The 27,721-nt window shown below is 44.9% G+C and overlaps 2 protein-coding genes across 8 annotated transcripts in view; one reads left to right on the forward strand and one right to left on the reverse strand.

The window, feature by feature from the left end:
- Window positions 1–27,721, reverse strand: part of HDHD5 (haloacid dehalogenase like hydrolase domain containing 5) — a 331,796-nt gene that overhangs the window by 167,541 nt on the left and 136,534 nt on the right. The window lies entirely within an intron of this gene.
- On the forward strand, window positions 1,894–27,465 carry IL17RA (interleukin 17 receptor A). 7 transcript variants are annotated; one of them, XM_059684397.1, is made up of 13 exons: window positions 1,894–2,176; window positions 14,483–14,507; window positions 15,689–15,835; window positions 16,670–16,782; window positions 17,907–18,033; window positions 19,866–19,913; window positions 20,004–20,167; window positions 20,819–20,902; window positions 21,227–21,302; window positions 22,269–22,280; window positions 22,526–22,627; window positions 24,787–24,828; window positions 25,817–27,465. In XM_059684397.1, exons 1-13 carry the CDS (start codon window positions 2,033–2,035, stop codon window positions 27,289–27,291), a joined length of 2,559 nt encoding a protein of 852 aa, XP_059540380.1. In that variant the 5' UTR covers window positions 1,894–2,032; the 3' UTR covers window positions 27,292–27,465. The 7 variants fall into 7 exon arrangements, with proteins under 7 accessions (XP_059540380.1, XP_059540382.1, XP_059540383.1 ...); XM_059684396.1 differs by having other exon boundaries at window positions 1,895–2,176; window positions 22,266–22,280; XM_059684399.1 differs by lacking the exon at window positions 20,819–20,902 and having other exon boundaries at window positions 22,266–22,280.

Raw genomic sequence — 27,721 nt, forward strand, 5'->3', positions numbered from 1 at the left:
TAGGTACAGTTATAAGAAATATTAATCATGTTCTGTTAACTGTGATTGTTCTGTTCTGATTAAAGAAAGCACATTCGATCTGTCTGAGAGTTGTATGCCCCAGGACATGGTAGTTAACCTCAGAATACGCTTCATTCTCCTTTCCAAGAACTTCCTATCATCATGGAAAGATTAACAATCTTGTTGCCAAAACAATCTGGTCCAGGAGGTGCCTACCCTTTGCTACCCCTCATCCTACATTGCCTGTCCTGTAACCATTTTACCTTGCCTACTTCCCCATGCCTGTAATTACTACTTTCCTATATAATCTTTGTCCTTTTACCCAATATAAGCACCTGGCTTATGGTAGGGTGCAGAGCAGATTTTTTGCTCTTTCCCATACTGCTGGCATTATTGGAATAAATGTTCATATATGATTCAAACCTGTCTCTGCTTAATTGGCTCCTGTGGTGACAAGCAGCCATGACCCATTGGTTATCTGGTTTCAATCCATTGTTTTTGTCTTATTCTATTCATATTCTAATGTTGCAAACAAGTCATTAGTCCCAGCCCACACTCAAGGGGAGACACAAAAGGATGTGGCTATCAGGAGGTGAGACCATGGAGAGCCATTTTAGAAATTGCCCACTACAAATGTCAAATTTTAATAACAATTAACATCTATTTAAACTTAGGGTGAAAATTTTTGATGTCATCTTAAAGATGTATGAGTGGATGCAACGTTTTCCAAAATTATTTTAGAAATAAACAAGTAAAGATGTTTGAAGACCTCAGAGCTTCAGGCCTAATGCAGCTGGGTCCTTTTGGGCGGGAGGGGGTGGGATGGTGTGCGAGGTTGGGGGGCTGGGGGACGTCCGGGACCCACAGAGATGGTTACCAGGAGCCTGCCAGCAGCGGAAACGGCAGTGTATGCTTTGGACAGTGAGAAAATCCACCGCCCATTTCTGGGAGCTCCAATTCAAATGGGTGGAAAGTACAGGAAGATGCAAAGTGCGTCTAGATTCCATGGGCATCAAAGGCAAGGAAATGCGGCTGGTTGTGGGTTTAGGATGGAGGGAGAAAGGGGATAAAAATGCAGTTTTCGAAACGCAAATGTGTCTGGAGTGTGTAGGATGAAAAGAGAGGGCAAGGCTGGAAGCCAGGATCCGGCAGGAGGGAAGGCGGGAACCCAGGACAGGGGATCGCACCCAATTGCAGATGGAGAGGAGAGGATGCAGTTGGCACATGTTCGACTGGAGACTAATAGAAGGAAAGGGCCAAAGATAGTCCTTCAGCAGACCAGGAGTAAGTCTCTTGGGAAACACGGCACTCTGGGCGCTGTTGGGAACTAATAGTACGAGGCCAGGGATCTCATCTCCCCAAGTTCCCGTCACACTTGAGGGAAATCACTGCTCCGACTTCCTCTCGAGCGGAACAGGAATGCGCTGGATCCCAAGCGATCCCTGCCTCCTAGAGAGAAAAAAAAGGAAAGCCAGAGAATAGGAGGAGGAAGGGAGAGAGAGGGGAGATGGGGAGGGAAGGAGGCTGGGCGTAAAGAGGGACCAGGACTAAAAAGAAAGCCTTCCTTTGAGTCTCGAGTAGGGAAGGGCCTGGCGTCGAAGGGCCAAGAAGAAAAGAGAAGTCTGATTAGGGGCGATAGCAAAGAGGTAAAGGATGGAAACCGAACTTTAGCGTGACGATAAGAGCGGCATCAAATGTGGAGCAGCCCGAGGGTGGAAGGTGAGCAGATGGCCCGCCCGCGGGCGGGGTCTGTTGTGGGGAGCCGGCCGGACGGGGACAGGGAGTCGGGTGTCCGGGCGCGCTGGGAAGGTGCCGGAAGGGGGGAGCGCGCACCTCTCCGGAGCGGGCTGGGGAGGGACTAGCCTAGGGACGCACCCAGCCGGAAGCCCTCCCCTCGGAGCGGCCCGCCCTTTGTCTGTGTTGGAGGCCGGAAGCGAGCGAAGTCTGCCAACTGGGACTTGGGGAAGACTCGGGCGTTCCTTCCCTGCGCCCCCAACTCTGGACCGCGCGCTCCACTACAGTGCTGGGGGCTATGGGTGCTCTGTGCCGCCGACCTCTTGTCCTTCTGGAGCCCCCTCTGGGGCTGGGGCTGCTGCTACTGCTCCTGTACCGACTGGCTCCGTGTCGCGCTTCCCCGCGGCTCTTGGACCACCCGGCACCAGTTTGCTCCCAGCAGGTGAGACCCCGTCGCGCCCTGGAGGCGCGGGAGTCGCCAGGATGCTGCGGGCGGGAGCGCGGATGGACGGTTAGGCTGCCTGGCTCGAAGCTGGCGCTGGGCCGGCAGGAAGTATGTGTTGGGATCTCCGAGGGGGTTCGCGGCTTGGGCACAAGGAGCTGGCTCACCAGGGAGGACACTCGAAGCGTTGGGAGTTGAGGTTTGGACCCGGGAGAAGAGGGAGTTTGCAGGGAAAAGAGATCGAGTGGTGTATGTTGCACCACCTGACCGACGTCCTGGGTGTGAGGAGTGAGGCGGGAGGCGGGAGGCGGGTGGGACACCTTTGCTGGGCTCCAAGGTTTGGGGAAAGAGATCGAGGCCTGCGGCCCGCCCGAGAGATAGAGCGGAGCTGGTTAGAAAGGGCAGGAGGGAGGGACTGCCCTCCCTCGCCCCCCCCCCCCCCCGCGCCGTGCACCCTGCAGACCCCCTGCTAGTCCCGAGTGGCCGCGCACGTAGAGCCCTGGAAGATAATTTGACCCCAAGGCTACCTCTCCAGAGGAGCCCGGCAAGCCCGCAGCAGCCAGATGGGTGGAGGCCCCAGCGGATATAAGCCCGCTCCCGCGGGGGCGGGGAAGGGGAAACTGTCTGGATGGACAACGCTACGCACTAGCCTGGGCGGCCTCCGGGGCCCAGGGGTCAGAGCCTCCGGTTGAGACGCGGCCTGTAACCTTCAAGGAACAGCTGTGCAGAGAGCGTCTAAGGGCGGCCGACGGACTCGGACAACTTGGTGCCACCTCCCCAGCAGGGCTAAACCCTGAGAATATGCAGATGATTAAGACACCGCCTCTCCAGCGCCCTGCATCACAATCACCACCACCACTCGGGCCTTGGCCTGGGATCTCCGTTTTACAACTGTAGAATAGTAGCCACGTGTGCCCACAGGAGGTGACACACCTACCCTTGGAGTAGTGGCCCTGTTGTGGACGACAAACTTAAGGGGTTCGGGTGGGGGGTGGGGAAGAAACCGCAGCCTGGCGGGTGTTGCTTAATGGTTGAGCGGGGACCTATGAACCAGGAGGTCACCATTCGATCTGATCAGGGCACATGCCCGCGTTGGGGGGTGGGTCCCCAGTGTGGGGCGTGCAGGAGGCAGCAGATCAGTGATTCGCATAATTGATGTTTCTGTTTTTCTCTTACTCTCTGAAGTCGATAAAAAATATATATATTTTAAAAGGAAGAAAGAGCAAAACACAGTGCCCGCCTCCACAGCTTCTTTGCTCAAAGTGTTCCCCCTCTTTCCTCCACTTTCTCTCTGGTTTCTTCAGCTCCCTCCCTGCTCAGTGTCTGAGTCAAAGTATGTGAAACAATTCTAAAGATATTTCTCCTTATCTAATTTTTGTAGAGAATTTACCAAAAGAGGATGGACTGTGAGTTAGTTTAGCAGAGGAAATATATGTCCTTGTGACTCCCACTATTGGGCAAAGCAGAAGATATATGCTCATCAGATCCTTCCCATAGATTTGGTATAGAACTATTCTACCATGGAAGATTCCAAGTTCATATTTTGATGGCCATTTGTCAGGTGCCTACAAAGTACAAGGTACTATTGCTGGGAACTGAAACTATAAAGAAATCCTAATGTCCAAGGGACTTGAGTCATCCAAGAGGGAAAAGGCTTGAAGATGGTAATTATGATACAAGGTGGCCTGAAGCAAGTGCTCTTTGTACAACCAGTGCGTGTACAAAATTCCAGGGAAAGGAAAAATTACTTCCAGCTGGGGTGTTCTTTCTGGCAGAGAAGACAGTGCAGCAGCCCTGAGGGGTAAGTAGAAGCCTCATAGAGTTGTTGAGCATCCCATGTGGTGGAAAGGGGCTGAGCCACAGCCCTTGGTTGGGCAGGATAAAGTATGTGGTTGAAAGTGAGAAAAGAAGCTAAGGAGGGAGGGATTCTCTCTGGCTGGCATGAGAGCTGGACTAACTGACTTTGACATTAATTGCTAAGTGGGAAGCTACTGAGAGTAGGGAGCAGGGACACAGAATGATTCCAGAGAGAGCTGGGAAGAGATGCTTATTGGCCAGGTTTGTCTGCTATCTCCATGCTCTTCCTCCTCCCACTTAACTCTGCAAAGAACTGGCTCACCAACAGCGCACTTCTGTGACAAACTGCTCCCCTGCATCATTGACTGAGCCCTTTAAAAAGAAAGAAGCTAGCCCTGGCCTGGTGGCTCACTTGATTGGAGAGTCATCCTGTACACCAAGCATGTCAAACTTGTGGCATGCTGCCTGCTGGCTGTGAGTTTGACATGCTTGCTGTACACCAAAAGGTTGCAGGTTCAATTCCAGTCAGAGCACATGCCCAGGTTTGGGTTCAATTCCCCATGGGGGCACATTTGGTAGGTAACCGATTGTTTCTATCTCTCTAAAAATAAATACGAGGATTAGAAAAAAAAAAGAAAAGAAACTACACCCCTCAGATTTCTCTCTCTCTGCCGGTGTTGCGAGGAGAGTGAAAGCCACAAACTTGATCTCAGAGGACCCGGGTTTACACCCCTCTTCATCACTTACAGTTTCTGCAACCTTGGGCATTTTAGGCTGCCTGCACCTGGCTTTCCTCATTTCCACAATAGAAGGGCTGGTTAGGTGAGCCATCTTAAAGTGGGCTCATAACACTTTACAGAATATAACAGTCTATCCAAAGCCCAGTTTGGTTTAGCTCTCAGTGACTCTCTCATAGACAGAGAGGAGCCTATTCTATTCCTAGCCCAGTGCTACAACACAGGATGTGGGAGCTTGATAAATATCTGGAATAAAAAAACCACAGGGATGAGTGAATTATGAGTGAATGGTTAACTCTGCTTGAACAGCAGTGAAAAACTGGCTGCCTGGATTGGTACCTCAAAACCTGATGACATTGAGTTCCCACAGAAGTTGGTACTAGAGAAACCGTAAGTAACTGCAGTTCCCTGGGTAGGCTTTATCCAAGGTTTCCCTTGGCTACCAGCTCAGAAGAAAGCCCACAAAGATAGACCGTTAGTTAGCACACAATGTTTCAGACAGAATGTGTATGGCATTCTAAATTATTTCTTGGTGTGAGCACCTCTGGTTTTGACTTGTGGTACAAGAGCTGTTTAGTTTAACCCTTACTGATTTCCAAAAGCTGCTTTCAGTTGGGCCACTCTTCCAAAGTGTACAAAGGTATATTCTGTGTATGCTCTTGTGCACTGTAGGCATTTAGGCAGTCAGGGCTGCTGTCACTGTTGGCAGTAGACCCAGCAAAGTTAACAGGTTCCTTTGCCATTATGCTGGACTTCTCACTTCCCTTCTATGCTAGCCTAGAGACTAACATCAAAGAGCTACAGAGGCGAAGTGAGAGGTGATGCAGTGCAGGGGAGAGGACATTTGGCTTAGAGTGAGACCTGGGCTCCCCTCACCAGCTCTACAGCCCTTGTCTGTTACTCCACTGCTGTGAGCATGTGTTTTCGTCTATAAAAGGAGGTGACCTTCACTTACAGGGTTATCAGGAGAGTGAGTAACTTGCTAGATACATGAAAGGGCTAGACCACATGGATTATGGTGTGGGAAGGTTCAAGGGGTACTGATAGGTAGTCTAGCTTTGTTCAGGCACTATGCCAGGGGTGTTAGCATGTATAACTTCATTCAGAGCTCCAGTAACTTGCCAGGCCTACCATCACATGTGTAAGAGAGGCTAGGTATTGGGCCCAGGATCACACTGCTGACCCTGTTGAGTGCAGAGCTGAGAACCAAAGCTCTGCCTGGCCCTGGCCACCATGGTTCAGTATTTACAGCGTCAGCCTGTACACTGAAGGGTCTCGGGTTTGATTCCCATCAAGGGCAAGTACCTGGTGCACATGTGGGAGGCAACCAATCCATGTGTCTCTCTCACATCATTGTTTCTGTCTCCTCTCTTCCCCTTCCCCCTCTCCACTCTCTCTGAAAATCAATGGAAAAAATATTCTCAGGTGAGGATTTAAAAAAAAAAAGCTCGGCCTGGGACTTCAGAGTTTACTTCTCTTTACCTCGCACTTGGTAGTGGCCACTAATGCACAGGGTGAATACAGCCTTTTATTTCTTCCTTTTAATCTTCACCACTATGGGTAGATAATGTTGGCCCACAATTTTTTATTGAGAGGCAGTGTAGCAGTGATTAGGAGCATGGGTCTGGAGCAAAGTTGCTTGAGTGTTAGTCCTGTGGGACTTAGGTAACCTACCTGTGCTTCAGTTTTTTCACTAATAAAAATGAGATAATGGTACTTACCTCAGAGGGTTGTTGTAAAGATTAAATGAGATATGTGTATAAAGTGCTTAGCATGATGCCTGACACAGAAGAAGAGCTTGATAAATATTAGCTGCTACAATCATCATCATGGACATTCTCCTTCTGGGATTTCTGCAGGAGGCCTTAACATAATGTCATTAACAAACAGGTAGCTTGTAAATAATATCCTGATCCTACTATTTTTTTAAAATGGGCATTTGAAATAAAGAAATTAGGAATGATTTACTGCAGGGGAATAAAACAAGATCAAAGACACCAAATGTATTTTTTTAAAATATGTTTTTATTGATTTCAGAGAGAGGAAGAGAAAGAGTCAGAAATATCAACGATGAGAGTGAATATTGATCGATTGCTACCTGCAAACCCCCTACAGGGGATGGATAGAGAGCTACCCAGGCATGTGTCCTGATTAGAAATTGAACTGTAACCTCCTGGTTTATGGGTCAACACTCAGCCCCTGAGCCACACTGGCTGGGCCTGAATGTATTTTTTACATTATTAAAATGTTTTGTTAATATAAATTCTATATAGAAATTAAATTATAAGGAAAGAATGTCTGCTATTCCTTCCGCTAACAAATTAATGTTTTCATTTGTTTATCTCACTTTTCAATCCTTTCATTTGTTTGGAGTAACATCATAGATAAAATTCTATCTTTTAATTAATTTTTATCAAGGTTGATCCTTTTAAAATGGTACAGAGATGTTTAAAACAAAAAAGAGTGAATCCTTATTTCACCCGTAACCCCTTTCTAAATGATGGATCCACTTATACTTCTTTTAGTTATTTTTACATTTGTCTCTGTCTTTCTAAATGTACTTATATTGTTACTAGAGGCCCGGTGGATGAATTCATGCATGGGTGGGGTCTTTCTGGGTGGCCTGCAGGGATCCGGCTGAAACCCGCAGTCCAATGCTGCCTGCAACTCCCACCTGCTGTTCCCGCTCATCCTGGCCCTGCCCCACAGTGCCTGCCAGGGGCTCCTGCCCAATCACTTATTGCCCAATCACTACCTATTGGGAGAGGCTCATGTTGGCCGCAGCAGCGCTAGCCAGCCATGAGCCCTGGGTCTGCCCCCTCCCCCCCAAGGGGAGTGGCCTGCAGGATCAGGCTGAAACTGGCTCTCTGACATCCCTTGAGGGGTCCCGGATTGCAAGAGGGCACAGGCCAGGCTGAGGGACCCCACTGGTGCATGATCAGGTCGGGGAGGGACCGTAGGAGGACTCCAGGGCATGTCTGGCCCATCTCTCAGTTCCAATCGTCCGGACCCCAGCAGCAAGCTAACCTACTGGTCAGAGCATCTGCCCCCTGGTGGTCAGTGCACGTCATAGCGAGTGGTTGAGCAGCCTTAGCATATCATTAGCATATTATGCTTTGCTTGGTTGTTCGGTTGTTCTGCCGTTTGGTCTGTTTGCATATTACCCTTTTATTATATAGGATTCTTGATCTGTCAATTTTAGTTATTATCTGCTGACTTATAATAGATGAATATCTAAATGTCTTATATTAACCTCCTTCCACTGCTTCTCCCCATCTTTCCATTGTAGTTATATCACAGTTTTAGTTAAATCAATGGTCAGTGTTTATTATGACAAGTAAATAATCTTCACTGATGAGGCAAGTATGTGTACGTTTGATTATATTTCTTTTTTGTTATGATTTCTTTTCCCATGGAGGTAATAATTGCTTTAATTCTTCATTTTCATAATTTTCATTGTAACTATTCTTAGTTTTTTCTATCAGATTTGTCATATGGTTTTTTTCCACAAACATTAGATATCCCATCAGTTTCATTCCCCTGTCCCCAGAGAACTCCCTCCTGGTGCCCTCTGTCCTCAGCTCCAGTCTGGAGTGATTACTCTCTAGATCCGTAGCACAACTGCCATACTAGATATTTTGTCATGTTTACAGCTCCCAGGTCCTGGACCCTGTGTTGTCTTTCTCAAAGATTACCTCCCTCATTTTGCTAGAGCATATTCTCCTGCAATTTCTTAAGAAAAGTTATGAGGGTATGAGGGCTGGATACATAAAGAGGTAGAAAAAATAGTTGTGAGTACACAAAACACAGTTTATTCTTGTATTTATTAATTATTGTATTTATTTGCATTACAACTGTAAACCTACTTTTGCCAACCCCTGTATAAAATATATATATTTAAGTCTTTACATATCTGAAAAAAAGTCTTTATTCTACCCTCACTTTTAAAATATATTTGGCTGGCTATAAAAACCTTAGTTTAAAAATTATTTTCCTTCAGAATGTTGAAGACATTGGCATTTTTATAGGAATTGCATTGAATCGATAGATTGCTTTGGACAGTATGGACATTTGATGTTTTATAATTTTCCAAGTACCGGTCTTTTGCCTCCTTGGTTAGATTTATTCTTAGGCATTTTAATTTTTTTAATGCAATTGTAAATGGGATTATTTTCTTAGTTTCTGTCTCAGTTTATTATTGGTGTATAAAAATGCAACAGATTTATGAATACTCATTATGTATCCTGGTACTTTACTGGATTTTTCAGTTCTAGTAGGTTTTTTTGTAGAATCTTTAGGGTTCTCTCTATATAGTATCATGTTATCTGCCTTTTATTTCTTCTTGTCTGATTACTGTGGCCAGGAATTCTAGTACTATCTTCTCTCTATATAAAAGGCTAATATGCAAAGTGTCCCTTTGGGAGTTAGACCAGGAGTTTGGTCACTTGTTATGATGTGCGCTGACCACCAGGGGGCAGCGCAGAACGAAGGGAGGTCCCAACCAGCAGGTTCCAATCGGCTCTGATCGCTGTCCAGGCCTAAGGACTCTTCCTGTGCATGAATTTCATGCACCAGGCCTCTAGTGTTGAATAAAAGGACATCGCTGTCTTGTTCTGGATCATAAGAAACTTTTAGTTTTTTCCCAGAATCTTCTTTTTATTTCTACTATACCAAAAGTTTCATGATATTGGGCCTTGGTCTAGGTCTCTTTTTAATCTGTGTGCAGACCATTACAGTGGACCTTTTAAATTTGAACATATGTGTTCCTTTGTTCTAGAATCTTTTATTTTTAATAATTTTTTCCACTCTATTTGCTCTGTAATCTTCTTCTAGCAATCCAGTTAATAATACCATATCCTTCCTGAATCGATTCTCTAATATTCACATTTTCTCTCTCCTATTTTTGTTTGTATTTGTTCTACTTACAGACAGCTTTCCTGAATTTTATAGCCCAACTCTTCTGTGAAATTTTTTATTTTCAAGGTTTATTTTTATTCTCTGCTTGCTCATTTCCCCACAGTATCCTGTCCTTGTCATATGGTTTCTGTGTCCTCTCTTAACTCTTTAAAATTATTGTAATTTTTAAAAATTCTATTCTGTTCCTAACATTGTCTTATTTCTTCCAAGAACGTTGTTTAAACTTTGTTTTGATCTATTTTTCACACCGGAAACCTCAAATATCTGGTATTCTTTGGCTGTCTGAGATTATTTTAAGAAGAATCTTAAAATAAAAGGTCTAAAAGGCTGATTGAATGCTCTGTATAGATAGGACTTATTGATCATTGGGTTACTATAGGGACCAGGTAAACCTGGCCTACCTACTGGTTGACTCTCAGATGTCCAAATCTGGAGATCTTTTCTCTGGGCTTGGCACCAGCATTCTAAAGTCAGGGCAGGGAAAGAAAGGCTAAGGTTCCCCAAATCTCATTTGTAGACCTTCATATAACCCCACCCCCTGCCTGCTTTACACTACCTCCCAAGTACCTGATACCTTTAAGACCTGATTTTTGCCCTAGCCGGTTTGGCTCAGTGGATAGAGCGCCAGCCTGTGGATTGAAGGGTCCTGGGTTCTATTCCAGTCAGGGCACATTCCAGGTTGTGGGCTCGATCCCCAGTAGGGGGCATGCAAGGGGCAGCTGATCGATGATTCTCTCTCATCATTGATGTTTATATCTCTCTTCCTCTCCCTTCCTCTCTGAAATCAATAAAAATATATTTTAAAAAAAGACCTGATCTTAGAAGGGTTCTATGAGTCTTTCGCCTCTTTCTTGTCTGCATCTCCATTCTGCAGCGCTCAGATTGAAGTTCTTCCCCTGGGCTTGAGCCAGTCTTCATGTTATTTTTTGAAATTTGTTCACATCTCTTTGTCCTTGAGTGGCTATAAAAATTTTCTCTTTCCTATAACTTTCATATAGTTTGGGGATGGGGAGAAGATAATATGTATACATGTCAACATTCTGTGATCTCTAATGGAATTTTATAGAGATTCCATTAGAAAGTCCATTTTATATTCCATTAGAGATCACAGGACAGAATCTACAAAGTTATGTAAATAAATGCTGGAGAGGTATTTGGTAAAGTTCAGGAGCTATTTTATATTTCACTTATATTTTTGTTTTGATTACATCCTTTCCCCCTTATTATCCCTCTCTCCATCTCTTCCATTCCTTCATTCCTCAGTAACCAGTGTGTCTGATATATATATCTGTCCACATGTTTTTCTATGTTTATACAGTTATATTCACGGATTTTTTCATCACTTATTTCCATAGAAAATGATTCTACAATAAAAAGTTTTTGCAACTTATTTTTCTTACCCTTTAACACATTTAGTCATCACTCCAGCTCAATAGACATCTATGTATCTAATGCTCTTTAATATTTGCATAATCCAGAGTAGAAAGCCATCTATTTAACCTTTTCTGTTTTGATGGACATTGAGATTTAAATTAGATCTTACTTTATTCAGCCATACCCTATGATGGGTATTCAATACCACAGAAAAAGAGGGGAAGGTATTTTTTAAAGCTAGCAAAACTAAATTCTAAAACTTGATAAGTCATATACAAAAAGAAAACTACAGACTGATCTCACTTATGAATTTAAATGCAAACAATTCTATTAGTAAATATTAGTAAATTTAATAGAACATCAAAATTAAAATATTAGTAAATGTAATAGTAAAATATCAAAAGAATAGTGTTCCACTCTTACCATTTGCAACGTCATGGATGGAACTGGAGAGCATTATGCTAAGTGAAATAAGCCAGTCAATGAAGGAAAAATACCACATGATCTCACTCATTCATGGATAATAGAGACCATTATAAACTTTTGAACAATAATAGATACAGAGGCAGAGCTGCCTCAAACAGATTGTCAAACTGCAGCGGGAAGGCCGGGGAGGGTTGGGGGGCAGGAGGTAGGGGGGTAAGAGATCAACGAAAGGACTTGTATGCATGCATATAAGCATAACCAATGGACATAAGACACTGGGGGATAGGGGAGGCTAGGGGACTGTCTAGGGCGGGGGGATAAAATGGACACATATGTAATACCCTTTGTAATACTTTAAGCAATAAATAAATAAAACAAAAACAAAACAAAACAAAAAAAGAATAGTGTTCCATAATCAAGTAGGATTTATTCCAGTAATTCAAAATTGGTCCATTATCAGCAAATCTATCAACATAATTCATTATATCAATAAAGGACAAAATCTATGAAGTTATGTTAATAAATGCTGGAGAGGTATTTGATAAGGTTCAGGAGATGGTTTATATATAAACTATAAAGAACATATTTATATACAACATTGGCTATCAGAAACCAAGACCAAAAATAGTATTAAATTTTTAAAATATATATATATTTTAGAGAAACCATCAACAAAACAACGAGAAAACCCACTGCGTGGGAAAACATATTTGCCAATGTCATATCTGATAAGGGCCTAATCTCCAAAATTTATAGGGAACTCATACAACTTAACAAAAGGAAGATAAACAATCCAATCAAAAAATGGGCAAAGGACCTAAATAGACACCTTTCAAAAGGGGACATTCAGAAAGCCAAGAGACATATGAAAACATGCTCAAAGTCACTAATCATCTGAGAGATGCAAATCAAAACAACAATGAGGTACCATCTCACACCTGTCAGACTGGCTATCATCAACAAATCAACAAACGACAAGTGCTGGAGAGGATGTGGAGAAAAAGGAACACTTGTGCACTGCTGGTGGGAATGCAGACTGGTGCAGCCACTATGGAAGACAGTATGGAGTTTCCTCAAAAAACTAAAAATGGAACTCCCATTTGACCCTGTGATCCCACTTCTAGGAATATATCCCAAGAAACCAGAAACAACAATCAGAAAGGATATATGCACCCATATGTTCATAGCAGCACAATTCACCATAGCTAAGATCTGGAAACAGCCTAAGTGCCCATCTGTAGATGAATGGATTAGAAAACTGTGGTACATCTACATGATGGAATACTATGCTGCTGTAAAAAAGAAGGAACTCTTACCATTTGCAATGGCATGGATGGAACTGGAGAGCATTATGCTAAGTGAAATAAGCCAGTCAATAAAGGAAAAATACCACATGATCTCACTCATTCATGGATAATAGAGACCATTATAAACTTTTGAACAATAATAGATACAGAGGCAGAGCAGCCTCAAACAGATTGTCAAACTGCAGTGGGAAGGCCAGGGAGGGGTGGGGGGCAGGAGGGAGGGGGGTAAGAGATCAACGAAAGGACTTGTATGCATGCATATAAGCATAACCAATGGACATAAGACACTGGGGGGTTAGGGGAGGCCAGGGGATTGTCAAGGGCGGGGGAAAAAAGGGGACACATATGTAATACCCTTTGTAAGACTGTAAGCAATAAAATAAAAATAAAAATAAATAAACTAAATATATATATATATATATATATACATATATATATATATATATATATATATATATATATATATATATATATATATATATATATATATATATTAGTGTTGGTAGTATTGCAGATGTCTCTGGTTTTGCCCCCCTTTAGCCCCACTCCCAGCCCTTACCCCTGTCCCCCCCCCCCCACTTATTGAGCACTTATTATAAGAAGGGGAACCAGTAATTAAAGAACAGCCATTATGTGCCTGACACTGGACAAATTTAGAAATTTAGTCTCTTTTAGCAGGCAGTGAGATGGGTATTGCAGCCAACAGAATTTCTCATAATGATTCCCCCAGGGCTTCTAGTAAGTTTCCTGCTTAACAGTGTGGGGGCATGTATTATTTTACTTTATTGCATAATTAGTACATGAATTCATTCCCTTTGTTCAAAATGTTTCATAATACAGACAGATTAGAAGTGAAAAGCACCATACATACACCACCATCACTACTACTCACTTCCTGCCCCAAGATCTTTATTTCTATTTGTTTCATTTAATTTTCAACAACACTATGAAGTTGGTATTGTGGTTATTCTGATTTTAAGAGTTGAAGAAATCAAGGCTTGGCAATGTTATATTTCTTGAGGCAACTCAACTCCAGGGGTTTTATGAGGATTCATGAAACAATATAGTATATAATTCATGCAGTAAACGGTCTGGCATATCTTCCTTAGGGAATTTGTAGGGACTTAGTGAAATTTCTGTACCAGGGACTGGAGTTTCTCATCTCCCCTCTTTCAGCACTGTTTCCAGACTGAAGATTGGAAGCCTCAAGGGATTAGAGGCCTATCACCAGTGCACCCCAGGGGAACCCTCTCAGTGTTTTTAAAGTTGGAAGGTTTGTCCTGCTGGTGTGGCCCAATGTTTGAGCATCAACCTATGAACCAGGAGGTCATGTTTTGATTCCCAGTTGGGGCATATACCCAGGTTGCAGGCTCGATTCTCTGTAGGGGGTATGCAGGAGGCAGATCAATGATTTCTTTTTCATCATTCATGTTTCTATTTCTCCCTCTCCCTTCCTCTCTGAAATCAATAAAAATATATTTTAAAAATAAATAAATGAAGTTGGAAGGTTCCCAGCTCATAAGAGTTACTCAGGAAACAGCAGTTCTGTTTTGTTACCCACTATCCCCACTTCTCATCCTATTTCTCATCATGATGAGAGAGTGTGAGGATAATACCCCCCTTCCCAGGCTGGCCCCCAAAAGTGAGAAAGCAGGGCCAGAATGAGCCAAAAAAAAAGTGTCTGGAGCCCAGCTTGCGAATTAAAGTTCTTTTCCAGCTGTAATGATCTCCTTCTTTTTTTCCCACAGGGGCTAAACTGCACAGTCAAGAATAGTAAGTAATCTTTTTTGTTGTTGTTGTTCTTGTTGCTTTGATAAAGTGCTAACCTCATGCTGATCGCTGACAAAAACGCTGCCCTTCCTCTTCCAGTCTGGGATGAGGGCTGCACCTTCCAGCAGGAGGTACCCTTGAGAGCCTTGAATGCGCATACCTGCACTTCTTATCAAGAATATTCATCATCCATGCCCTGAGTGGTGTGGCTCAGTTGGTTGGTCCTCATCCAGCTCACTGAAGGGTTGCTGGTTTGATTCCTGCCAGGGCACACACCCAGGTTGTGGGCTTGATCCTGGTGTGGTGCATGGGTGCGTACAGGAGGCTGCTGATTGATGTTTCACTCTCACATTTATGTTTCTCTCTGTCTCTGTCTCTCCCTTCCTCTCTCTAAAAATCAATAATAATGCTTTTTAAAAAATTAATATTCAACTCTAGCTGCTTTGGCTCTGTGGATAGACTGTTGGCCTGCTGACTAGAGGGTCCCAGGTTCAATTCCAGTCAAGGGCACATGCCCAGGTTGTGGGCTCAATCCCCATAGGGGGCATGCTGGAGGCAGCTGATCAATGATTCTCATCATTGATGTTTCTATCTCTCTCTTTCCCTCTCCTTTCCTCTCTGAAATCAATAAAAATATTTTAAAAAAAACACCTAAAAAAAAGAATATTCATTATCCAAAGTCAGGAAGTGAGAAGCTAAACTGCCCTTTGGATTTTGAGATTATCCTTAAGGTGCTGCCGTGGTGTGTCAGTAATTCAGCTTGATTTGCCAGAACTCGTCACTGTAACATGAGTGACAACTATGGTTGATTTTGTTTTAATTCAAGAAGACACATATTTTAAGTGTCTGTGCTAATTAGGGACCCTGGCACATAAAAATAAAACAACTCTTTTCATTACCCCATCCTTCCTCTGTCCCCATTTCCAACCACTATTTCATTTCAGAACCAACTTGTGTACTTTGTGTTCTCTCTTGATATACCTTTGAGATTTCAAAGCTTTACAGTGACCCAGGACAAACACAAGAAAAGAGGGGGCAGTATGGGAAAGCTGAGAACCCCACCCCTGATGTTTAAGGTCCAGCTCTCTGGATGTACTGCTGGGCATCTAGCTTGCATGCTTTAGTTTCTTGTAGTGTCTTGCAGAGCATGGAAGTCTCTGATTTCTGTTTTTCCTGGCTTCCAGGTACCTGCCTGGATGACAGCTGGATCCAGCCTCAAAAATTGACCCCCTCATCCCCAAAAGATGTCCAGGTTCAGCTGCACTTTGCCCACACCCAGCATGGAGATTCTGTCCCTGTGGTTCATATTGAATGGACACTGCAGACAGATGGTGAGTGGCCATGCCAGTGAGACCTGAGGGATTCTGTCCACCTCCAGGTGAACCCACAGACTAGACCATCTGACTCTCCCATCAGACTCAGAATTAGGTTTCCAGTCCTGTGCACAGACATGAGGGACCAAATTAGTGCTGAAAGGATCCATCATTTCATACAGTGAATACTTTTTCAGTGTTTTAGATATTGGTCCACAATATAGTCCATCCTACTATCCTTTATGAAAGATCTTCCTTCAGCCTAAAATCTTTATCACCCCAGAAAAAAAGTCACATGGTTAATTCTGTGACCACAGTACCAAATATTTAATGGTTAACACATTTGTCAGCCTGCTTTTTCCCTTACTTTAGAGGTTACCATTTCTTCAAATGACACCCCCCAAAAAACTCTTAGGGATAGAGAGTTGTGTTACAGAATTGAGAAAATTGAGGTTAATAAGAGCCAGCCCTAGATTTGTGTACAAGGCCTGGGGAGTTCTTTTTGTAAGTCCCCAGCCACTGCTGCTGTTGCAGCATCTTCAAGGATGGTGGGTGGCCATATTAAACACCAAGCCCTGTTGCCAATGCCTTAGCCACAAACTTGCAAAGCCTTTGCTTTTAGACCAGTATAAAGTGTTGCTTGTCCCTGTGTAGCTGGGAAGTAACTATCTGCAGGGCAGGAGGCTAACTAGACCCAAGAATGAGCTGGGAGGAACAGGAAGTACAGGGTTGGGTAAGATGGGCAGATTTTCTTTCAAGAGTGAGCAAGCCTAACCAACAGGGAAGTGACACACCCAGTGGTTTGTCTTATTCATCTGAATCTGTGTCTCCTCTCCTCCCTTTGGTCTTCAGCCAGCATCCTCTACCTGGAGGGTGCAGAGCTATCTGTCCTGCAGCTGAACACCAATGAGCGTTTGTGTGTCAAGTTTGAGTTTCTCTCTAAACTGCAGCATCATGACAAGCGGGTAAGAATCAAGCTCCTGGATGGATTATGTTCCTCTGATGATCACGAGGAGCAGAACATGTTTTTGAAAACTTCCCAGACATGCCAACCCCCTGCTTTTCCTTTCAACCTTCCCTAGCCAGTCATTGTAAAGTAAGTTGAATGAGGAGATGCCTTCCCCTGCCCTGCTTCCTGCCATCTTTATTTGTAACTGAGATTAATCTGGACACTGCCTTTGGAAAAGAACAACTTTGCCAAGACCAGAAAACTGCAGTGGGCAGGGCACAAGCAAATGAGTTCTGTACAATTTCAGCTCACATTGCTGTTCATGGCCAGATGGTAAAATGTTGATTCTTATTTAGTTTGTTTAAAGCGGTTGTTTTCAAAATGTGGTTCCAGAACAGCACATCAGCATGACCTGGGCTTGTCAGAAATGCAGATTCTAGAGCCCTACCCTAGACCTGCTGAATCAGAAACTCAGGTGGCAATCCTTCAACAAGCCCACCAAGTGATTCTGATGCAAGCTTCAGTTTGAAAACTGCTTGTTTACATCTGCAAAAAGTGGCCATTTGCAGATTTCCCACAAACACATTTTCCTCTCCCATGTTTCATTAGCCCTCAAACTTGAGTGCATGGTGAGGACCAGGTGCCTAGATACTTAAAGCAAAGGATCCCACCAGGGTAATTAGAATGGAGGTTGAAGTCAGTATCTGTTATCTGCACCCTCCAGAAAATCTCTCCACTCACATTCTGTCATCTCTGCAACAAAGGTGCCTGCAGGCCCAGGATGACTAGGGCTTTTTCTATCCCTCCCTCTGCACTTTCATGCTCTGGAACAATCTTAAGAGATCCCTGGCTTTCCCATTTAAGGAAGAAGAGTTACTTAACAAATAGTTTTTAGCTGCCTCTTGTGTGCCAGCTATTGATGAGGCCAGGTCTAGGTTTTTTGAAATAGGAAGGAAAGACCAGAGGAAACAAAGAGCAAAGATACAGAAACCTCTGATTTTGGATCTTGTTGTGATGGTTATTTCTTCTTATTTTTTGACTGATCTTTTGGGAGTGGGTAGGGTGGGGTTCTTTGGGCATAGCTGTGTGGGAGGTATGGTGTGTGACCTGTCCAACCTTCCCTTCCTCCCTTCTCTTCAGTGGCATTTTACCTTTAGCCACTTTGTGGTAGAACCTGGCCAGGAATATGAAGTGACCATTCACCACCTGCCCAAGCCCATCCCTGATGGGGACCCAAACCACCAATCCAGGAACTTTCCTGTGCCAGGTAAGAGTGCCATACCAAGCCCTTCCCTTCACCACATGGCTCTGCAGAAAAAACCAACAAGTGGCCCAGACATCAGCCACCCTGCTCAGCTGGACAATGGCTGCCATTGTCAGCATGTGGTACCCACAGAACAAACAGATGCCAGGGATAGGGAGCCCTTCTGTATGTGGCCTCAACCTCTACTCCCTGAAGGCAGAGCCCGTTCTCTGTTGGCACAAACAGTGGATATTGGCCCAAGACCCCAGGAGTTTTATGGGAACTAAGCATGCTACTACCCAGAAAGTATCAGGAGGACAAGCCACGTTTGGAAGAGTTGTAACCCTTATCCCAGCCTCGTCCCAGCTTCCATCACCTTGTTCTTCACTTTTACCCCACATCCTGCCTGCATTTATCTAACACCACCCAATGTAGGATACCATCTCCCCCACTAATCCATCCTGCCTATGAATACTGCCAGGTTTATCTACTAAAGCAGCATTCAATGTGCATCTTCTATTTTTCTGCCCTCCCCAGAGTCTCAGCCACTACTTACAAAACTTTTTATTGTTCAAAACCAACTATATCTGGAACGCCAGCCTCTCTGAGGACAGGGTCTGGGTCTCATACTCTTTTGTGTAGTCACTAGAACCTCACAAATTGGCTTGCATTTAGTAGGTGATCAGGAAATGCTTCTTAGAATGATGATGACTTTCATCTGTGGAGCGATTCCACACACACACACACACACACACACACTCACTATCCACATACCCTACTTTATTTTCCTTTTTCTTACTCATCACTCCCTGACATTTCATAATGTATGTGGACATTATTGTTTGTTTTTATTGGTCTCTTTTACTGGAATGTAATCTCTGGAGGACAGGGACTTTGTCTTATTTACCAGTTTTTAAAATGGTGCCTGGCACATATTGAGAGCTCCATAAGTATTTGTTGAATGAATGAATGTCCCCCAGCCCCCTCCCCTGTCCTTAAAGTAAATTGACTCAGTCTCTGTCACTCCATGGTAATTCATACCTGTCACGTGTCTTCTTAAACCAAAGTAAAGCCTGGCTGACGTGGCTCAGTGGTTGAGTCTTTACCTGTGAACCAGGAAGTCATGGTTTGATTCCAGGTCAGGGCACATGCCTGGGTTGTGGGCTCGATCCCCAATGTGGGGCGTACAGGAGGCAGCCAATCAGTGGTTCTCTCTCATTGATGTGTCCATCTCTCTCTTCCTCTCTGAAATCAATAAAAATATATTAAAAAAACAAAAAAAGTAAAATTACAGTCAAGAAAATTGGTGAAGGAGATCAAGAAGATATCTGTGGAGCAGTGGTCCTTAAGGTAGTCCCAGAACCAACAATGTCATTGAATGCAGATTCTCAGGACCCATTCCAGACCTGCTGAATCAGAAACTACTGATGATCGCACACATGGAAGTTCAAGAAACACTGCCATGGAGGAACAAAGAACAAAGTTCTCCCCTCGTAAAAAGTTGCCTCTCAAGAGGCAACTCTAGAGAGGAAGCTGCAGTATGAAGAGATGGTTATCTAAAGCAAGCTCACAAAAATAAATAAATACATAAATAAATGAAGCAAGCTCAGGAGAAATACACTTGAAACTAGACAGTTCCCTGATAGAGGAGGGGTGAGAAAACCAGGTCAGCCCCAGTGCTCTGGGGACTCTGGTCAATGGCCACAGTCCAGTCCTAGAGCTTGCTTTGAAGGGGCCATCCTTGAATAGGCTCCCCAGAAGGAAAAGGATGTTATCTTTGGTATCAGCATTCTGGAAGAAGTGCAAACTTTATAAGGTAGAGACTTAATGGTGTCATTTTTTTTCTGGGTCTGCAGACTGTGAGGACCCCAGGATGAAGATAACCAGGCCCTGTGTGAGTTCAGGTAACTTTGGCTGGCATGCCAGGGGAGCTTTATTTGGCTACACATACATGCCCTCTCCTCACTCCCCGCCTATGTCTTTGCCCTGGGCAGGCAGCCTGTGGGATCCCAACATCACCGTGGAGACCCTGGAAGCCTACCGGCTGCGGGTGAGCTTCACTCTGTGGGATGAATCTACCCATTACCAGATCCTGCTGAACAGTTTCCCACGCACAGAGAATCAGAGATGTTTCAAACACATATTGGATATACCTGCGGTAAGTCTGCCACTCTTAACCCCTCAAACATAGCTCAGAGCCACCCCTCCAAGCCTTCAGCGTCCCCTTATTAGTCCTGACAAAACTATTGCCAGAAATCTAGCGCTCAGTGCTGTGCCCTTTGGTATGCAGTTGATACATACTAGTAGTTGATTCTGTGGTTGAGGTTTCCTTTTGCTCTCAATATCTGTAGTTAGCCCTGCTCACCATTTCATCCTTTTTGTCCTTCCCTCCCACATTCTCTGCTGTTCTCTTTTTGTTCCACTTTGTTTATTCTACTTATTTCAAAAAGATTGGAAGATTTTTAAAATGTGGAAATGAAGACAAGGGGAAATAAAAATGAGGCAAGTAAGATGGAGCCAGGGTGAGATGAGTACAGAAAATGTATGCAACGCTGCTGGGGATGAGCACAGATCTGTCTCCATGGTCCTTAGCAGCCAATGCAAAGAGGGAAATACTGGTCACCAGCTGTGTTCATAAGTTAACAACAGGCCCGATGCACTAGGGAAACATCATTTTCCTGGAGCAGAAACCTGAAGGCATTTCTCTTGAGGCACACTGACAGTAGTGGGGAATGTTGTCATCAATTCCTGCAGCACTGTGGCCAGCTCTCATCCAGCTAGCCTCACCTATCCTCTCCCCTCTCTTCAGCCCACACGAGAGGACTCCCACCAGCGATCCAATGTCACGCTCACTCTACCAAACTTTAACTGGTGCTGCCACCACCGAGTGCAGGTGGGTGAGTGTGATATAACAGAGAGCATGCACAGGTGGGCATTCCTTCTAGAGGGATGAGGGAGGGGAGGAGGGCAGTTTGTGACTTGTGCTCTCTCTGAGGATCCAATGCCACTACCATCTGGGACTCCCTGCCTGGAAGCCCTTCTCTCCCAGCCTCACCTGGGCAGGGCTCCTCTTGATGATGGATGGATGATCACCTAACCGCCACACTGAGATACTGAAGCAGTCAGCCAGGGTCCATTACTCTTCTGTCAGGAAAGCATTGATGGGGGTCCTGTGTCTCCCAGTCCCTGTCTTCCCTGCCCTTCTCTGGTCTCACAGATCCAGCCCTTCTTTAGCAGCTGCCTGAATGACTGCCGTAGACACTCCGTGAATGTTTCCTGTCCAGAAATTCCAGGTAGGAAGCAGATGTCTATCTTGAAACACAATTGGGGCGAGAATCAGTGAAGGTCAACAACTTGAGCTGAACCCTGACCTGGTCCTAAGGGTGAGGGCAGAGTTTAACTTGGAGTTATTCAGGCCTGTGATGCAGGGCTTTAGAGAGACACTCCTGGGTTGGACTGCTGACTGCATTGTATTAGCTGTGTAGACTTGGGTAAAGTACAGTACTTAATCTTTCTGATCCTCAACTTTTGTGACTGAAAAAAATGGGATTGTTACTGTCATAGAGTTACAGTTATATTCCATGTACAGAACAAAATCTTTATAAATTGTGAACCAAGAAGTAGAAACTCCTGACCCCAGGTTCATAGATGAAGAAACTGAGGCCCAGAGATGTGTAACTTGTCCAAGATCATACACCAAGGAAGTGGCAGAGGCTGTTCAGAAGCCTAACTTGTGGCTATAGTCAAAACTGAGCAGAAAGCAACAGGCATTGCACTGGTTTCGACATAAACCCCAGTCTGCCAAATGAAGGGAGGGGCATTACTTGGTAGCCTAGAAACTCAGGTGTTTTGTTTAAATGGTTTCATCAAGTTTAACCTGTATCTAAAGTGGTTGAGATCTAGCCAGTTTGGCTCAATGGGTAGAGTCCTATGGACTGAAAGGTCCTGGGTTCAGTTCTGGTCAAGGGCATGTACCTTGGTTGCAGGCTTGATCCCTGGCCCTGGTCAGGGCTCATGTGGAAGGCCACCAATCGATGTGTCTCTCTCACATCAATGTTTCTCTCTGTCTTTCCCCCTCGCTTCCACTCTCTCTAAGAATCAAAGGAAAAATATTCTTGGGTGAGGATAAGTAAATAAATAAATAACTAAAGTGGTTGGTATAGGGCCATGGCTATTAGCAGGTCCTCAGTGAATGTCAGTAATGGTTTTGTGATTACTGTTAATAATTGAAATACTATTTTCCTTTGTTCTCATAGCAGACCCGATTGCAGGTAAGGCCACTGATCCTTCCCATAGTGTGCTGCAGGAGACCCAAGGGGACATTCCTCAGGGGCCATATGAGAAGTTCCCGTCTGAGCCTGGTGCCGGGCCAGGCTTTCAAAGTTGCCCAGGGGTGGGTGAGATCACCAGTATGTCATGGTGCAGGCCGGAGAGGCCAGCTTAGGGGCTGGAGGACCTCAGGGTTGGCATAACAGGCCTCCCTGCCACATCACTCATGCTGTTCTGTTCGCCACAGAGTACATACCCCTGTGGGTGTATGGTTTCATCACGGGCATCTCCATCCTGATGGTGGGTTGCATCATCCTGCTGATCCTCTGCATGACCTGGAGGCTATCTGGTAAGGGGCAGACACTGTGGTATGGGTCCTGGGGTTTTCCCTTTGCTCTTCTCTTTCTTCCCATCTCCCCCTTTCCACTCCAGTTTCTGTAATGCTGTGCCCAGAAGGCACCCTTCAATCTCAAATTTGTACAGGTTACACCTCTGTTATCAATTAGAGCTTGCAGTAAGGTTGACCTGGCTGGGCTCAAATAACAGCTCCATCACTTACCACCTGGGAAAATTACTTCATTCTCTAAGCCTCAGGTTCCTTTTTTATCAAAATGGAAATTAGGAGCTCCAGTGGCGCAATCGGTTAGCGCGCGGTACTTATAAAATGGAAATTATAATGATACCCACATCATCAAACAATTATAAAGATTACATGAGATAATGCATATGGATTCTTAGCACAGTTTGGCACATATTTGCTTATTATATGTTAGCTACAATTATATTTATTGCCACTGAAATTAATATTAAAATCAACAGGTTGGGGCCGTGGCCAGGTAGCTCATTTGGATAGAGCATCATTCTGATATGCCAAGGTTGTGGGTTCAATCCCTGATCAAGACACATACAAGAATCAACCAGTGGGTGCATAAATGAGTGGAAGAACAAATCAATCTCTCTTTCTCTCTCCCCCCACCTTCCTCTCTCTAAAATCAATTTTAAAAAATCAACAGGTTGGAAGGAACTAGAGTGGAGTTTTCCTGCATGAGACATGATCAGCTAGGCAGGTGGAGTAACCTGAGCTACCCCATCCTGCAGCAGTCCCCAGACCGTAGTCCGGAGGTCAGGGAGAGTAGGATGACAAAGGACAGCATGATATGATAGGGAAAGCTCTGGGGAAACAGAGCACAGGGCTGTGTACCCCAGTTCATTGATTTGCAGTCATAGGCAAGTTGCTTAATAAACCATAGATCTGGTTGTCTTTTTTGGAAAATAGAGTCATAATGCCTCCCTCTCACAGCAGTGGATGGGTTAAATGATACAGCAGGGAAGGTGCTTTTTGGTGGGTATTAATAAATATTGGTTCCCCCTCCACACTGCAGCCCTCTCTGGCCAGGTTCTAAATAGAGAACATGGATTTTCAGGTTAGGGGACTTGGCCTTTCCCTGTCCCTCCACAACCCTGGACTCCTTCATTGATCTGGGAGGCCATTTCCACACTTACAAGGCTCATCAGGATTAGGTATTTAATCAGTATTAATTATTGTGTGGTGGAAAGAACACCAAACCAGACACCAAAAGACCTATGGAGAGGGTCCTCCGTAGGATTACTGGCAGTAAAATGAGTTAAATGTCTCTGCAAATGCTTTGTAAACCATAAAGCTCTCTATAGATGTCAGGGTGACTTCTTGTTTCATTACTGCTTTTGCACTTCTGACCTTTCCTGAAGTGCCACATGCAGGCTAAAGGAAAGGATAGGAAGGAAACCTCATCATCTGACTTGTCTTTTGATAGTTCTGAGAAGAGGCCCAAAGGGTGGGGATTAAAATGAAGGCTCTACAGTAAAGGTCTTCCTTGACCATCTGTGGGTTCTCTTTCTCCCATCAGTATCACCAAGGAGTTGACTTCTGCACTAAGTTTCCTTCATTGCATCTCTGAGGGGGGCAATTGCTCAAGTATGTTGGTTTCCTTTCCTCATCTCAAAAATACTAGGAGAAAATGTAAATGCACCTGTTGGAGGCTTCTTTTGGATATATATTGTAAGATTTATGCTTCCTGCAAAGACACCTCTGGGGAAGGGCTTTTTCTCAAGTGAGGAGTCTCCTTGGGAGTGGCCAAACTGGGAAGAGTACAACCAGGACTGTAATGAGGTACCTCAGTCACCATTCTAGGGGTTCTGGCTGGGTCCATTCCACAGAATACTTGTGACTTCAGCTGACTGAGTATGTGTTGGGCACAGAGCAATCTCATTTAATCACCCACCACAAACCCATTTTACAGAGGAAGAAATTGAGTTTCTCAGGTGTTAATAACTTTCTCATATCTCACAGCTTGTCATGGCTGACTGAGATTCACATCTGAGTAACTCCACACAGCACGATCTCCCTGCCTCTGGCTGCCTTCCCTTATAAGTTGCCCTTTGTAAGGGGTGGGGAAGCACTCCTCTGTCAGATGCCTCTGTGAGTTAGTCCCTAGTTTTTCAAAAGAACTTTGATGTTTTTCATTTCAGGGTCTCATCATGAAAAATATGGCAGTGACACCAGAGACACAGGTCAGTATTTCCTGGTGGGGGTATGCTGGGTTTAGCGTATGTTTATTTTTATTTTTTAATATGTTTTTATTGATTTCAGAGAGGAAGAGAGAGATAGAAGCATCAATGATGAGAGAGAATCATTGATCGGTTGCTTCCTGCATGCCCCTTACAACTATTGAGGCACACCAGCCAGGCTTACTTTTTTTAAAATATATTTTTTATTGATTTCAGAGAGGAAGGGAGAGGAGAGATAGATAGAAACATCAATGATGAGAGAGGTGTATGTTTATTTTTAAAGATGTGATGGAGGGTTCTCCTGAGATAATGGGTGGGTCACCTTCCGCAGTTTAACTCCTGAGTCCCTTCAGAAGACCTCATCCCCAAAGAGGCCACCTTAAATGGCAAGGCTGGGGCAAAGTTTTTTAAATCACTTGGACAAGGAAAGGAGGTAAAGTACCAACCATATTTTGTGAAAAAAGGTCATCCCTGGCTCAGCTGTGGTGGCTCAGTGGATTGAGTGTCGTCCAATGGACCAAGAGGTTCCGAGTTCGATTCCTAGTCAGGGCACATGCCGGGGTTATGGTCTCAATCATAGGGGATGTGCAGGAGGCAGCCAATCAGTGAGTCTCATCGTTGATGTTTCTCTTTCTCCCTGTCCCTTCCTCTCTGAAATCAATAAAAATTTAATTTTTTAAAAAAGAGGTCATACCTGTTTTATAGTCAGGTCTTTGTTTCTATTTTTTTCTTTTGATGAACTTTATTAGGCTGAAGGCCAGATAGAAATGTGAGAGATTCTTTTTTCCAGAAGGTACCAGACTGTGATTTTTTTCATGCAGCTAAAATAGGTAAAACAGCAACATCTGGCTTACTCCTAGGCCTCGGTTGCATTTTTTAATCTAGGGAGCCAAGCTCTGCCTGGTCTGGTTCCCTCCCCTTGGCCTGTGGTGTAGGGTCAGCACAGACACACATCTGAACCTGTGAGCTTGGCTTGCCTTGTTTCCCCCAGATGTCCTGCCCACCACTGGCCTTTTGCCCCCTCCCCTGAAGCCCAGGAAGGTTTGGATTGTCTACTCTGCCGACCACCCTCTCTTTGTGGATGTGGTCCTAAAGTTCGCCCAGTTCCTGCTCACTGTCTGTGGCACTGAAGTAACCCTCGACCTGCTGGAGGAGCAGATCATCTCAGAGATGGGAGTCATGACCTGGGTGGGCCGGCAGAAGCAGGAGATGGTAGAGAGCAATTCCAAGATCATCATCCTGTGTTCCCGAGGTACCCGAGCCAAGTGGCAGGCCATACTTGGCTGGGAAGAGCCTGTTGTCCAGCTTCGATGTGACCACCAGCAGCTTGCTGGGGACCTTTTCACAGCAGCCATGAATATGATCCTGCCAGATTTCAAGAAGCCAGCCTGCTTTGGCACCTACATCATATGCTACTTTAGTGACATCAGCAGTGAGAGTGATATCCCGGACCTCTTCAACATCACTTCTAGGTACCCACTCATGGACAGATTTGAGGAGGTTTACTTCCGGATTCAGGACCTGGAGATGTATGAACCTGGCCGGATGCACCGCGTTGGGGAGCTCACAGGGGAGAATTACCTGCAGAGTCCCAGTGGCTGGCAGCTCAAGGAAGCTGTGGAGAGGTTCCGAGAGTGGCAGGCTCAGTGCCCTGATTGGTTTGAGCGTGAGAACCTCTGCTCAGCAGATGACCAGGATCTTCCATCCCTAAATGAAGAGGTGTCTGCAGAATGGCTACTGCCGCCTGGAAGAGGGATTGTGAAGCAGGAGCCCCTGGTGCAGGAGCCTGCTGCTGAGGGCCACCTGGAGGTGGCACTGCTCATCACTGAGGGAGGCAGAGGAGTGGCCAGGCTGCAACCTAAGCTTCAGCCCCAGGGGCAGCTGGTGGCCCAAACCCTTCAAACCATGGTGCTCCCCCTGAAGGCTGTCCCTCCCACTCAAGCTGTGGAACCTGCCCCTCCTGCTATTAGGAGCAGCACAACCAGTCAGTTGGCCATTGTGGAAGGAAATGAGGCCTACCCACTGCTGGAGTGCTGTAACCTTCAGCAGAACAGTGTCCTCTTCCTCCCCATGGACTCAGAGGACCCACCTCTCTGCAGCACCTCTATGGCATTACCAGACCACCTCTCAGAGGATGTAACGGGGCAGCTTGAAGGCTTGATGCTCTCACTCTCCCAGAAGAGTCTGAGCTGCCAGACCCCAGAGGGGTGGGAGAGACCTGGGGAGGGGCAGCGGGAGTCAGTGCAGTCTGACCAGGGCTACATCTCCAGGAGCTCCCCGCAACCCCCTGATGGACTGGTGGAAATGGAGGAAGAGGAAGGAAAGCAGAACCTGGGAAAGTCTGCCAAGCAACTCTCCTGTGAGGCCCTGGAGAGCCTGAGAAGCCTCCAGCGACAACTTTTCTTCCAAGAGCTTCAGAATAACTCTGGCTGGGACAGTATGGAGCCAGAGAGGCCAGTTACATAGCACCTCCCAGACAAGAGCATTGAGAGAAGGGAGTGTATGTGTGTCTCTATATGTATGTATATTCATATGTGAAATGATACCTTTAAAATATAGACATCTTGATTTTGATCCCCGTTAATTTTTCTTTCTGGGACCATCTGATCATCTTCCATCCCCACAAAAATCTACGGCCCATTTCCAGAGCTAGTGGCAGTGTTCTTGAGTCTCCGTTATTCATTCATTTATTCAACATTTATTTTGTACCTACTATGTGCCAGGGACCTGAGATACAAAGATAAGTTGCACCTGTAATTGGGCCTGGTCACTAAGGAAATTAACATCTAGTGAGAGGAACAGATTAGCAAGTAGAGGATGGTCATGCAAGATGGAAAGGCTGAATAGAGGCCTGCCCAGGACTAGGAAAACACATAGAAGGAGTACCTGGCCCAGG

This window comes from Myotis daubentonii, chromosome 2 (assembly GCF_963259705.1).
Source record: "Myotis daubentonii chromosome 2, mMyoDau2.1, whole genome shotgun sequence".
NCBI classification, from domain to species: domain Eukaryota; kingdom Metazoa; phylum Chordata; class Mammalia; order Chiroptera; family Vespertilionidae; genus Myotis; species Myotis daubentonii.

Coding starts and splice junctions, on each gene's coding strand:
- IL17RA (XM_059684396.1), top strand. CDS start 2,033: ATGGGTGCTCTGTGCCGCCGACCTCTTGTCCTTCTGGAGCCCCCTCTG. Junction 15,836..16,669: donor ATGGACACTGCAGACAGATG/GTGAGTGGCCAT, acceptor TTTGGTCTTCAG/CCAGCATCCTCTACCTGGAG. Junction 18,034..19,865: donor CAGGAACTTTCCTGTGCCAG/GTAAGAGTGCCA, acceptor CTGGGTCTGCAG/ACTGTGAGGACCCCAGGATG.